Raw genomic sequence first — 14069 nt, 5'->3', positions numbered from 1 at the left:
GTCAGAATTGTAGGTACTGGGCCGAAGAAAACCCCCACTGGATGCGAGAGCATCATACACAATACCCGCCGTATGGGCTAGCATTGTAAGAAACAGGATCATCGGACCCTACTTTTTCGACGGTACTTTAGACGGGCCAACATACCTTCAGTTCTCAAGGGGATATCTTGTACCTACTTTAATTAATTTATTCCCCAGTAGAATCAATCCTGGAAGTTTTGATGAAAGTGTATGGTTTCAACAGGTTGGTGCGCCTCCACATTATGCTGTAGATATTCGAAGGTATCTCGACCAAATGTTTACAAACCGATGGATTGGTAGACGTGGACATATTGAATGGCCAACGAGGTCGCCAGACTCAAATCCGTTGAATTACTTTATGTGAGACAATTTGAAGAATGTTGTTTATGAAACGAAACCAGCAAATATTCAAGAATTAAGAAAGAATTCGAACAGAAATGAACAATATTTCTCAAGAAACCATAAACCAGGTTCAACAGGAATTAATTCACCGTTTAGGTTACTTCCAAATACAGTTCGAACATTTAAAATAAAGTAATGTATTTATTACTGGATTACTTTTCCATTGTTGAATTAATCATTAGAAAAAAATATAAAATTAATAATTTCTACTTTTATTATATATACCTATCAATAAAGTTTATTTTCTAAGCGCACATCTTTCAGATTCTGTCCGTTAGACCCCACGTATCATACCTTTTCGGAATCAGCTCGTTACGTATTATCTGAAATTGACACCAAATACAGGGTGTTGCGTTGAAAAAATTACCGATGACGCCATCACATTAATATGGATCACCCTGTATGATGAAATTGAGGGATCGAGCGTGGGTGTGACGGAATGATAGTAGAAAATTTAAGAAATTTGTAGCCTCTCCAAAAAAAAACATTCTGCTTGCAAGAGTGCCAAAGAAAATTAGAACCATGAAACAAAAAAAAAAAAAGAAAAATACCAAGAATCAACAAATCTGCAATGGTGCCAAAAGGAGTTGTTGGAATTTTGAATAAAAACCATTGATAAACGCTTCAGCGCAAAGTTGAGGTTGTGAATCCTGGTAATGGAGCAAACACGACTATTCCCCATCATCATAGGGGTTATAAGCAGGGTGACTCATGGAACTGCCACGATAGATTCTACAAAAATTATGAATATGAAAGTTATGGCTGTGAGACTTACTTTATTTCATTGAAAATTCATTGCTATCAAATTATAGATCAATTTTATATAAATTCATATATAAACTCGCATCAAATTTTTTATGGAAATGATATTTGCAAGACTTTTAAGTGAATAATTTCATCAAAATTTACTGAAAATTTTCAGTATTTGCGTTTTTGGAGTTATATTAATCGAGAAAGTAATATAGATCATGAAATTATGAAACAATAACAAAAAATAATTGCTGCTCCGGGGCGACTTCATTGATTCCAGTGGCGCATTTGCTTTTTCAGCTGCAGGAAAACCTGCAGCACCACATCATCTGAGATCTGCCAATGTCCTCTCTTTCATAAAATACAATATCTATCGAAGCAGTCCCCAGAGAGTCACTTTGGTTATATAGTGTGTATCGTTTAAATAAGTATGTATACCCAAAATAATTTCTGAAAAAAATTTGGCAGGCGACGTAATACATAATAATGTCTCACGACGTAATAGACAATACTTTTTCATTAGCCCTCGTAACAAATATTATTTTCCCACTCGCCCTCGTATACTCACCTGGAATGCTCGTGCCTAAGGCGACAAAGACGATGGCGGTCACGGCGTCTTCAATTCCGAGAGTAGCGCCAAAATGCGACGCGATGTCTCCTATGACCGCCGTCACCAGCCCTATGCACACGATCGAGACTACGAAACACAGGTACCCTTTGAAGATGTCTGGAAACGAAAATTCCAATTTTAAATATTGACGAATTTCTGATTGTTTTGGTTACATTTACGTGATTGGATTTGTGAATTTTTTATGTCGAGATGAAACGAGATTTGGTCGAAATTTCCGTGATAGGAAAACAGCAGATTCACATAGGGTGATACTCATTTAAAAAATTCCGGCGATTTGAGGTCTAAAAATTTGGGATAAGTAATTGATAAGGCTCTATTCATTCAAGTTGTTTGAAAAAATGTGTAGGTTGAACCAATTTCTAAGTTGGGAAAAATAAATCCATTTCTGTACCACTTTTGATACATTCATTTGCATTTTTCCCCTTTTGGTAACAAGAGTGGTGTGAATTTCGGGTGAAAGTTGCTAAAAAGTATATAACACTAAAAGAAAATAGGTAGAAGAGAGTATTCGACTCAAATGATTTTTTCAAAGCCCATCATGAGAATCGTTGTTGATTCCTTTCCATTGTCCAACCCTGTGTGCTGTTTCCAAGCAGTTATTTTTTCCCGGCCGTGACCTTTTGTTGTCTGGAACACAGACAGTTACCCTAATTCGTCTTTTGTTGTGAAGTTCTAGTGTGGTGACGAGGGAGAGCTATTAGTCTGTTTAACTTGTGTTTCAGTTCATTACTTTTTTACTGATCTATAGAGATGGAATGCTCATGGGGAGACGTGGGAAATTTCCCAAATGGCCCTATTTCAGTTGGTAAGAGGAGAAGAAAGTTTTCAGTACTTTCGCTATGCATTTTACATGCTTCAGAAAGTATGGATAGGAGTGATACGGATTTATGCGATCAGGAACGAGGAGAATCTGATATTTCTTACAAAGAATTGAAAAATTGAAGACTTGGTATAGTTAAAGTAAACGAGTTTTATGATTTGCTGAAGAGTCATAAAATGAAATTTGAAGTCATGTTACGGTGACGAATAGAAATCAGGAAATGCGGCCTTGGTTATCGCCGTCGTGTTCAGTTCAGGAACTGATCATGATTTGAGTGTTGAAATTCAATATTGGTGCAGTTATAATTACTTGAAATTTTTGTTATCGGTTCAAAATGTGGCGTCTTTGGACAAGTACTAATAATAATAACGAGTATGATAACAACGCAGACTTTTTCCAGTGTAGTGATTCCGATAGCCATGGTGAACAATGCGAAAAAGATATACCAGTGAATGAGAGTCAAATGCATTTGAATACTGAAACATGGAGAGTATGTTTCAATGTATATAAGAATCTACATCACTAGTTTGGTTCCAAGGGAAATAAACTTACAAGCAACATCAGATTTGACTGAAATTCATTTCTCAACTGAACATAAAATAGTCAAAAACAAACCTTATTAACGCAAGACGCGATGTGATACAGGATTGCCAAAACCTTTAGATGTGTATCTAATAAAATCATTGAAAAACGCAATAAACGACTGTTACAAAAGCAATGAGATTTCTAAAACTGAAATTATAAGGAAAAAATTGAATACTTCCGGCCATAACGTGAGCTGCTGTGACAAAAGTCTTCAGAATTAGATAAAAAACTATGATTTAGATTTAAAATAATAAACAAACGTCAGGCAGTTATGGAAAGCAGAAGAATAGTGGAATTGCGTAACAAATACTTAGAACAAATAACTAAATATTGACAAGAACAACGGCAAATTTTTTATTTGGACGACGCTTGGTATGACACTCACGACACAGTTACGGAAGGGTGGATTGATGGTTCGAAAATGTGTACGCCTAACATGCCTGCAAATGTAAGGATAATTTGATGTACAAATCACTTGAAAAAGCTAATGTCTTAGCGAAACATGTTGAATTTGAAAAAAAAACAAAAAAAGTGATATATTTTTCAAATAAAGTTTGTGGAGATCAAATCGTTGAGGTGTTGTTTTTGAAATTAAAGGGGAGCTGTTGGAAGGTAGGTTTCACTATATCGTTTACTTGAACTATACCTCCCTTGATCTTGAAGTGATTTTGGGTTTTTACCTGTCATTTATGTCCTGTAATACATTTCAGACGGTCTACCCCAGCATGAGTTACAACTCATAACTCTTCCCGAATTTCATGTAGGATTTACTCAGTTTCATCCCCGTTGAAGCCCCATTCATCGAACGGGCACATATCTTTCTAAAGCTCCCCCAACAGTGAACATCATGATAATCGTTGGTCGTGATAGTGGAGGAAAAATATCGTACGGATCAAGCGCATTCTGCTTTCAATCCCCCGCTTATGAGTTTCAGGGCTCTGTTCCCCACAAAGGGGGTAAATGAATTATGGTGATGTGGTCGGCGAGACCGCAGAATTCAGAATATTTAATTTGGTCGCGAATGAAGATGTCGCGCGTCGAGCCATAAATCAAGGGAAAGAGGTATCTTACGAGGGTGGAATATGTTCTATTTTTCTGTAAAACGGGAAACGAATAAAAAAAATTCAAGAGTGGATTCTGAAAATTTTTTCACTTCCACGTAACAATGTGTTACCAATTCTTTAGAAATAATATTGGGTCGTTTAAAAAGTTTTGTTCGTTTTAATGTCGTATGTTTTTGAAGCTCCATATCTCGATGAATATTTATTCTACTGTATCGTGGTATATAGCTTGGGTTAGGTTGGGCCCCCTATTCGACCCTCCACTGCAACCCCCAAGGGTTTATTGTGGCTCACACCTATTCACACTCGACCAAATAAACCCAGCTTCTGAACGAAGCCGATTAGTTTGTATGGTGCGTGGTCTTTCAGGTCATATAGTAGGATTACGACTCTGCCGAACTCTAAAAATCTGATTCGGTTCCCAGCGGGGTAGGCACAAAATAAGTGCTCTGTTGTTTCATCATTTTCCGAACTGAGGTGATATACACTGTCTTCCGATATCCCAAGTCTCTGCATATGATAATTCAAATGACAGTGACCTGTAAGAAGGCCTGTTAGACATCGTAGTTCATCCCTACTGAAGTCCATCAACTGTTTGGTATCCAGCTTCGAAGGGTGAGTAAACGCCTTGGAGTGAGTCAATCCTGGAAGCTTCTGCCAGAAGTCCATAAATCTTCTTGCCGTCGGGGCAATATTTGTTTGGCAAAGCCCAAAGCGATGCCATTGACAGGTTCTGGTTTGATGAAGCTGCTTGCAGCACCCTCTTTTGCAAGGGAGTCAGCAGCCTCATTGCCTTCCAGGCAAGAGACAATCTGTTAAGTCTTCCTATCGAGGAGAGTCGTTTTTGGCAATTTGCTACCAATTTAGACGTTGCTCGGTAGGACCCAAGACCTTCCAACGCCCCTTGACTGTCCAATCTCTCAGCACACAATTCAATAGCGTAAATTTCCGCTTGAAATACACTCGCATAGGTTCTTAGGCAGGTTGATATCCCTGTCATGGGTCTGCGACTGAAAACACCTACACCAGAACCGGGAGGTGTATTTGATCCAACTGTGAACCAACAACTATCTGCTCTTAATATTTCCTTCTCCTGGAGGAGCCAGTCCTCTCTACTCAGGAACAGTACTTTATTAGGCAGTTCGTAGTTGACAGTTGGAGGCATAAAGTCAGAGGTAATTTTGTGGTATATACTGATTGATAAAGAATTTTTTATTCACTCTATGGATGTAGTTTTTTTTTTCAAATGTTATTTTCTTACCTTTTTTCAGCTCATTGCTATATGATGTCGTTGAGCATTTTTGGCACTGAGCAATTTTCGGGCAACGTAAATTGTTCAGTATCTGATCAATTTTAGCCTCGAAGATGAGTCCTGATGTGTAGATCTACAGTAATCCAGGATGTGAATTGGAGGACCCTGGAGGTTGAACGATCGACATATATCGTCACGTTTTGAGGTCTTTGACCGACCTCGAAACGTGACAGTATATGTCGCAACCAAAGTGGTCTGCGCAACCAAAGCGATTATTTTTTGTATCGGATCGTCACGTGTGATAGAAAGTGGATCCTATACGACATCAGATGATGTTCAGGACAGTGGTTGGACGTCAGTTAGCCCCTAGGTACTTCCCAAAGGCACAAACCTACCAAAAAAGACCATGGTTACTGTATGGTGGTCAGCGGCTGATATGGATCACTACAACTTTCTGTAGCTGGGCCAAATCATCGCAACAGAATCCTATTCTGAGGAAATCGATAAAATGAACCCAAAATTGCGCCAAAAGCAGCCAGCACTGGTTAACGGAAGAGGTCCGATCCTGCTGTTTTGGTGAATGGAGTTAATGAATATTACTGGAGTTTTTTCCAACACCAAGTGATCCTCTTCAAGTGGAAGATAATACTTTCTCTTGAAGATGATTATTTGCTGATCTAAACACGTGTCGAGGTGTTGAAATAACGATTTGGTGTTGGGAAAAAACTCCAGTAATATTTATTACTACACCAAAGGTTCCAAACAGTGCATCACAAAAAATGTTAATGTTAATGTGTTAAATAAATAACCTGTGGTTGTCAGATGAAAGAGTAACACTTTTAACGTTCCTGATTTTTTTAAAAGAAGAATTTGGCTTTTCATCTCAATTATGTGGATAAATGAAATATTTTCACTTTCATTTGATAGTCCCATTAATGAATATTACTGAAGTTTTTTCCCAACACCAAATCGTTATTTTTACCACCTCGACACGTGTTTCATAAGTACCATCAATCAAAAATAATTGAAAAAAAACAGACATTTACAAATTTGAAGATTCCGAAAAATGGCATGGAAAAATATGTGCAATATTTTTTTGGTTTTGGGTGATTTTTATGAGTCTACCGTCAATTTTTCTCATAAGTGAGTCATTATACATTCGGACTTCCATTGTGTAATATTATATAAAATGATTTGAAATCCCTGAAAGAACTAAAAAAAAGAATTGAAAAAGAAGAATTAAAAATGAATAGCTTAAAATAATAATTATATCAAGCAGAAAAAACAGAAATGAAATAATAGTGAAATAAAATACAAGTAAAAATAGAAGAATTGAACAAAAAAATTAAAATATAAAGTTAAGAGATTTCAAGACAAGTTACTTCACTGTTTCGATTGTTAGTATCCACAATCTTCTTCGGGTGATGATTGCACTTCTACCTCCGAGAGATGACTATTTATAGGTCATTCGAATGCTTTCACTCACCTCTGATTTCCTTTTTCCGCTTCATTGGTTTAATGACAGATGACCGTTTGGCGGGAGTTGGTAATTTTTCGCTTGATTATGGGTTACTATATACGGCTTCTTTTTATTTTATCCTAAACCGATGTTCCTCTCTGTGTATGATTTCAGCTTGGGACCACTCGATGTTATGTTGATGGGTCCAAACATGCTCTGGTATTCCTGATTTGCTGGTTTCCCCTCGCTGTGAGTGTTTCTTGTGCTCGGCAATGCGAACATTCAATGGCCTCTAAGTTTCACCGATATAGGATAGTCCGAACTCACAGGGTATCCGGTAAATTCAATTCTTGGAATCGCAGTCCGCATTTGGTAGCCTGGTTTTTGTGAGGCTGCTACAGATAGTGTTCCCAGATCTGAAGCAGGTTATGATGTTATACTTGGATCCAATCCTTCTTATCCTTTCCGACAATCCTCTGATGTAGGGGAGTACAAGTACTTGTTGTGGCAGCTTCTCTTCCTTGTGGAGCTCTTACTGTCTTCTAGCCTGTTCCACCATCACTTTGGAGTGACCATTCCGTTGAAGGTCATTTTTGATGATTCCTAGTTCCTTTTCGATAACTTCCTTTGTATTACAGAGCCCGAAAGCACGGTCTAGTAGAGTCTTGATGATTCCTCTCTTAGTTGATTGATGGTGGTTGGATTCCTCGTTCAGATACTGCCCTGTGTGAGTGGGTTTTTGGTTTACAGATGTTTCCCATTCAGTGTAGGTCCTCTCCACCAATACGTCTAAGAATGGCAATTCGTTGTGGACTTCCTTCTCCATTGTGAAAGTGATGGAAGGTCTTATGCTGTTGATGTGTTTCATGAAGGCGTCTAGTTCAGTATTCCCATGGTTCCATATTATGAAGGTGTCGTCAACGTATCTCAACCAGACACGAGTTTCCTTGTGGGCTTCCTCAATGGCCAGAGATTCAAACGCCTCCATAAATATGTTGGCTATGAGTGGTGATAGTGGCGATTTCATTGGCAGTTCCTCATCTTGTGTAAAGAATTCGTCCTTTAGTTGGAAATAACAGTTCCGTACACAGAATCCTAGCAATTCCATAATTACTTCTATAGGTGAATTCTTTTAGGTCCCCGTCTTTGGACAGTTTCCTATGTATGATTTGGAGTGCTTCTTCGACCGGAACGTGAAGTAACTTGACTTGGAATCTCTTAACTTTCTATTTTTTTTGTTCAATTGTTCTATTTTTACTTGTATTTTATCTCACTATTATTTCATTTCAGGTTTTTTTGCTTAATATAATTGTTATTTTCAGCTATTCATTTTTTATTCTTCTTCTCTAATTTTTAATTCTTTTTTTTTAGTTTTTTCAGGGATTTCAAATCATTTTATATACTATCATACAAAGGAAGTGCGAACTAATAAAATTCATCATGAAACGTTGTCAATCACCTTCAAACAAACTCTGTATATCTATTAGGATAGATGATGTCTAATATCTATCATATATGTGGAATAAATTATAAAAGTTCCAGAATTCGAATGAAAGAATAGGACTATCGTACCGCTAAAAGCTTCAATTTGCTTGTAGAGGAATTGGGTCAAGTTGATGATAATATCGAGTTATACACTCCGACACCCGTTTTCCTCCGTCATGAATAATTTAAAAAGTGATCACAGGATTTGGGTCGAGCCGAAACTGACATATTTCACTTTTCCGGGTTTTGTTGGCGCTCGTGAATTTTTTTCATGATAGAATGAAAAAAATTCCAGAGCCCTTATCTGAACGCACGTCAAAAAAACGACTGGAATGTAACGCAATAAAAATATCGATATTCAGATGGCGAGGGTTTTTCTCTTGGAGTTCGCGAACGAGGGAATGCTTTTGGGAGTAGATGAAATAGTTTTTTCGATATATAACTTCAGGGACTTGTCGACTCTCCAAGTTAGTTTCTACATTCATGTGGGTCTATTTTTATATGGAGATATATTGGTTCCAGAGCGGGTTGAAAACAGGATTTTTGTCATTTCATAGTTCAGGAAATAGGGCTCAGCTAATGTAATAAACCATCGTTAGTTTAATGCAGGGGTCTCGAAACTACGGCCCGCGGGCCAAATCCGGCCCGCCAGTGTCATCAATCCGGCCCGCGACAGCCAATGATTTACTGTCATCAATCTGGCCCGCGATAGCCAATGATTACCTAATTGTTGTTACTATTGCTGTGATAAGTTGAAGAAGAAAACACAGAATGATAATTACTCGGTTTCATTTACTTGCAAGGTAAAACTTAACGACAGAAATGATGACAAAGAAAACTTAACTTTAGTATCTAAGTTTAAGCATATTAATAACTAACAAATAATTGAAATGAATCACAGTAAAACAAAAACACTAATGAGATTTATGTAATTGTGATTTTCCAGCGACAATACTTTGTAGTTGTGGATTAATTTTACTTGTACCAATTATCGAAAGAGATTTAAGATGCTCATCGGTTAATTGAGATCTGTAGACATTCTTTGTGTACTTCATCTTGGAAAACGTTTTCTCACACAAGTAAGTAGTACCAAAAACAGAAAACAACCCACGAGCAAATTTATGCAAATTATTAAATTGTTCCAGAGGAAGACTCTTATAAAATTCCAACAAAGATGAATTTTGATATTTGTTCTTAAGCATATCACTGCACCGTAAATCAATAATTTCCATTTGGACTTCCGGAGCCAGGGTTTTAATGTCAGAATCAAAAGGATTTTGAAAAAGCTTAATTTCATTCGCAATGACATCAAAATCTGAAAAACGAATATCAAAATTTAACTTCAAAGCACTCAAAGTTTCGATTGCAAAATTGACGGGAAATTCAGTCTCTGTAGTGTGGCTGAATATTTCACATATTTCAAAATGTGTGAAACATTTTTTACGCAATTGCGATTGACATAGTATTATTTTCTGCCTGAAGGATTTGATATTGGTGTATAAATCAGGGAGAAGCTGATTTTCTCCTTGCAATCTCAAATTCAGTTCGTTCATATGATTTGTCAAATCGACATAGAAGGCTAACTTCCACATCCTTTCACTATTTTGTAAATCGGCAAAAAAGGCGCTGCTTCTTATTTAAAAAAATGTCGATCTCTGCTCGAAGTTCAAAAAAGCGCTTAAGGACTTTTCCGCAACTAAGCCAGCGTACGGCAGTATTATATGGTAAATCATTTTCTCCAATCTGTTAACTCGCGGAATTGTCGGTGATTCAGCCCAGTGGATCTGATGAAGTTAACAACTGATATGACTGGTTTTAGAACTTCAGACATATCCAAACATTTTCCGCAAAAGAACTGTTGATGAATGATACAATGTAAGACTAATGGTTTTGAACCACCATCATTTTCTACAGCCTTTGACACAAGTGCAACCACTCCTTTATTTTTACCATACATATTTTTGCCTCCATCAGTTGTTATAGATTTTAAATTTCTCCATCGAACGTTCTTTTTATTAATGGCATTTTCAACTCCCTTGAAAATATCTGCCCCAGTGGTCGGGCCGTGAATACTATCAATATCAAGAAGTTCTTCATACACTTCATAGCTTTTATCTACTCCGCGAATAAAAATCAACACCTGAGCAGTATCTGACACGTCCGTTGAATCATCCAACGCTAGGGAAAACCACTCATGATGTCTATTTTTGTCAGACAGTTGAGATGATATATTTTCTGCGATGTCTTGCACCCTCCGAGCCACGGTGTTTGCTGACAAACTGACACTTTTGAATAAATTTACCTTTTCGGGGCATATTTCTTCGGCTACTTCAATCAAGCATTCTTTTATCATTTCTCCATCGGTGAATGGTTTGCCACGTTTTCCGATTTCAAGAACCACACGAAAGCTGGCGCGAGTTGCAGACTCTTGTTCAGTATTCGCTTGGGTAAACAAAGATTGCTGCGATTTGAGTCCGCGTTTCAAAGCTTCAAATTTTTCCTTCCGCAAACTTCCTGTATACTTGGAGTAACTTTGAAGATGTTTTGATTCATAGTGTCGTTTAATGTTATAGTCTTTGAGAACAGCTATGGTTTCATTACAAATTAAACATAGCGCCTTATTACTGGTCTCAATCACAAAATACTGCAAGTTCTATTTTTCTTGGAACGTTCTGCATTCGCTGTCGATTTTTCGCTTCTTTTCCATACTAACAAATCACACAAAAAAACAATAAGTCAAATCAAAATACTTTTATTGACGGGTGTTACTTTATTTCACAATAGACAGTTTCGCTTCCTTCGCCTTTCCTACGCAGACTAACTCGTAGTTGCGCCGCTAGACTTTTTATATGCAATTATCACTGCCATCTCGAGGTGATCGGAATACACTAGTTAGAACCAGAACTTTCTCAAACCAACGCGGTAATTCCAAATATTTAATTACGCCTAGTGCCACCTAGCGGGTAGCTGAAAAAGATAGTACATAGTACCACTACTCGCCACTAGATGTTGTTAAGTGTCACAGTACACAATAATAATTGAAATGCAAAACAGCGTAAGTTTGCTTAGGTAATGCACTTTGCGACTATCCTAGTCTAGAAATATAGTTAAGGGCAGAAATTGGCCCTTAGAACAAACTGAAAAAATCATTATGGCCCGAAGGCTTCAAAGTTTGGAGACCCCTGGTTTATTGTATAAGTTTGAAAATGTCCTTATAGGACGAAACTGCAGTAACGTTCGTTACAAATAAAAGTGGTAAAAACATAGATTAATTCTCTTTTCTTCATTATCTGTTACAAAAGATGTCATAAACTTATTTTTTCCCAACCTATTGTAGTTCATCGGGAAAAAATTACGCGAACAAAATAATAGTTTCTGACGAGCACGTTGAAAATAGAGATTTCTCGCCTTCAGCCCATTCCGAAAAAAAGCATGGAAAATCTTCCAAACAACTATAGACCAGTCCATTCGGTATCAGTAATATTAAAAATTACGGAGAAATCCGTAAACCACCAGTTTGATAAAAACATTAGAAGTTGAACAATTCACATCAAATGCCATGTCGATAACTCTGAGAACTCCATAAATAATACATCATATATTCATGTTCCGTGAGAAATACCTTTTCACTTATTCCTATTAGTGACAGTTCCAAAGTTCAAATAAATCAGTAAGTGGGTCGATATTAGAATGGCTGAATAGTTTCTGTAATACCTAATTTTCCCATTTCTACTCTGAATACATTCAATCAGGAATTGAATTAGTCATAAAATAATGTGAATTCAATGTTAACCCATTGACATTAAATCGAAACTATTGTACATTGAGTTATGATATATGTTCATACATTCCAGTACAGGATAATTATATATTGATATTTGTTGAAGATATGAAATATATTCTGTCCAAAGGTACACTTTGGTTCCTATATAAATACTCAAAATGAATATAGAGACACGTCCTTAAAATGCAATAAGTAAAAAAATATGTATTATTTTGTTAAACATTTATATTTATAAAATTGTTTATAGGTGCCTTTATTAAATTTAACTTCCATTGATTTCAAAATGCTGTTTGGTAATATGATTGAAAAGAAATACAAATGAATGTCAAAAACAAATAAAATTTTTGGGAAAGAAAGTTTTTGGCTTTCTACTACTCCATCTTGATACAAAAAAAGGATGAAGGAATCTTCCAAAGAAAGGAAGAAAGTAATCAATTTGAAAATAAGTAACTCTATACATGGATGTGTAGATCATGCAAAGAAGTAACTTTCAGACACGAACTGAAAGAAAGTCCTCCTGAAACAGCTACTTCCATATAAACATTGAATTACACGAAAAAAAATTTTTTTCGAAACAACTACTTCCATATGAACACTGAATTATACAGAGGATACTTTTCTCTACTCAGTTTGTATTTCAAACATTCGTTGTGGAATAAAAATCAGATATAATTCACACGAGTTCTACTTTAAATGAATGGTAACAAATTGCACTTATATGGAACACTGTCATCCTCACTGGTATATATCGATGTTTCGCCTTGAGACACTTGCCCCAAGGCTCTTCAGCACCAAATTGGATAACATTAAAGAAAATACACACAATTCATTCATGAATTACGATGTTATCGATGACATAAGCAGATCAAGCTTATTTCGTGACATTAAAAATCGTTCATCCCTGGTTCTAAGAAGTTCGACACAACGACGAGGCATGCTTTCCACCAAATTTCTAATTATTTGTTTTGCATCTGTTGAGCATCTCCAACTTGGTTCATACTTCAGAAGGGTTGATGATCCTTCAAAGGTCTTTTCAGTTCATCCCAGAGCTGCTCAATAGGATTAAAATCCGGACTATTAGCTGTCCATCTCATGATATTAATATCGTGCTCCTGTAGGAAATTTCTCACGACCCTGGCTACGTGTGGCCTGGCATTATCTTGTTATAAAATGAATCCAGCGCCCATATTTTGGGCAAATGGGACGACATGAGGTTCCAATATCTCCTCTATGTAACGGACAGCCGTTAAAGTCCGTTTCGGAAATTCCACAAGGACCGTGTGTCTTGTTAAAGTTATACCAGCCCATACCATTATCGATCCACTTCAAAATGGAACAATTTCTTGCACCCAGTTATCCAAATAGTGTTCACCGGGACATCTACATACCCGAACACGTCCGTCATTGTTGAATAACATGATTTGTTTTCCTCTGGAAACATTACATTGGCCCACTGCTCTAAATTCCAATTACGTTGCTCTTGACAATAGTTTCTACGATTTCCTCGATGAGCTGGAGTTAATCTAGGGGCTATAGTAGGTCGTTTTGCATGGACTTGTACTTCGTGAACTCGGTTTCGTATCGTTTGGTTCGAAATTCGCTTTCCCGTAGCTTCTATAAGACGATTTTGCAGTGTTCTAGCAGAATCGGTGCGACTCCTAATTGCCCAAAGTCGTAACAAACGATCTTCTCTGCAGGTTGTTGCCCTTTGTCGATTGGGATAAGAGGCTCTTTTTACTATGCCGTAAATTTGGTAGCGATTCCAAGCTCTGGAAACCGCAGAATGACTCACATCAAGTATATTTGGGCTACACGACAC

General features: G+C 37.0%; 1 protein-coding gene across 2 annotated transcripts in view; it reads right to left on the bottom strand.

The window, feature by feature from the left end:
* The window catches only part of Calx (sodium/calcium exchanger 3), a 176433-nt gene that overhangs the window by 18631 nt on the left and 143733 nt on the right, over positions 1–14069 (bottom strand). For both annotated transcript variants that reach the window (XM_074181383.1, XM_074181382.1), the window contains exon 6: positions 1742–1900. In XM_074181383.1, the coding sequence (XP_074037484.1) occupies positions 1742–1900 (159 nt within the window). The remainder of the gene's footprint in view (positions 1–1741; positions 1901–14069) is intronic.

This window comes from Leptinotarsa decemlineata, unplaced genomic scaffold, assembly GCF_025532065.1.
Source record: "Leptinotarsa decemlineata unplaced genomic scaffold, Ldec_3_MD MMD2_tig00026307_RagTag_RagTag, whole genome shotgun sequence".
NCBI classification, from domain to species: Eukaryota; Metazoa; Arthropoda; class Insecta; order Coleoptera; family Chrysomelidae; genus Leptinotarsa; species Leptinotarsa decemlineata.
This window is presented reverse-complemented; position numbering and strand designations above follow the sequence as displayed.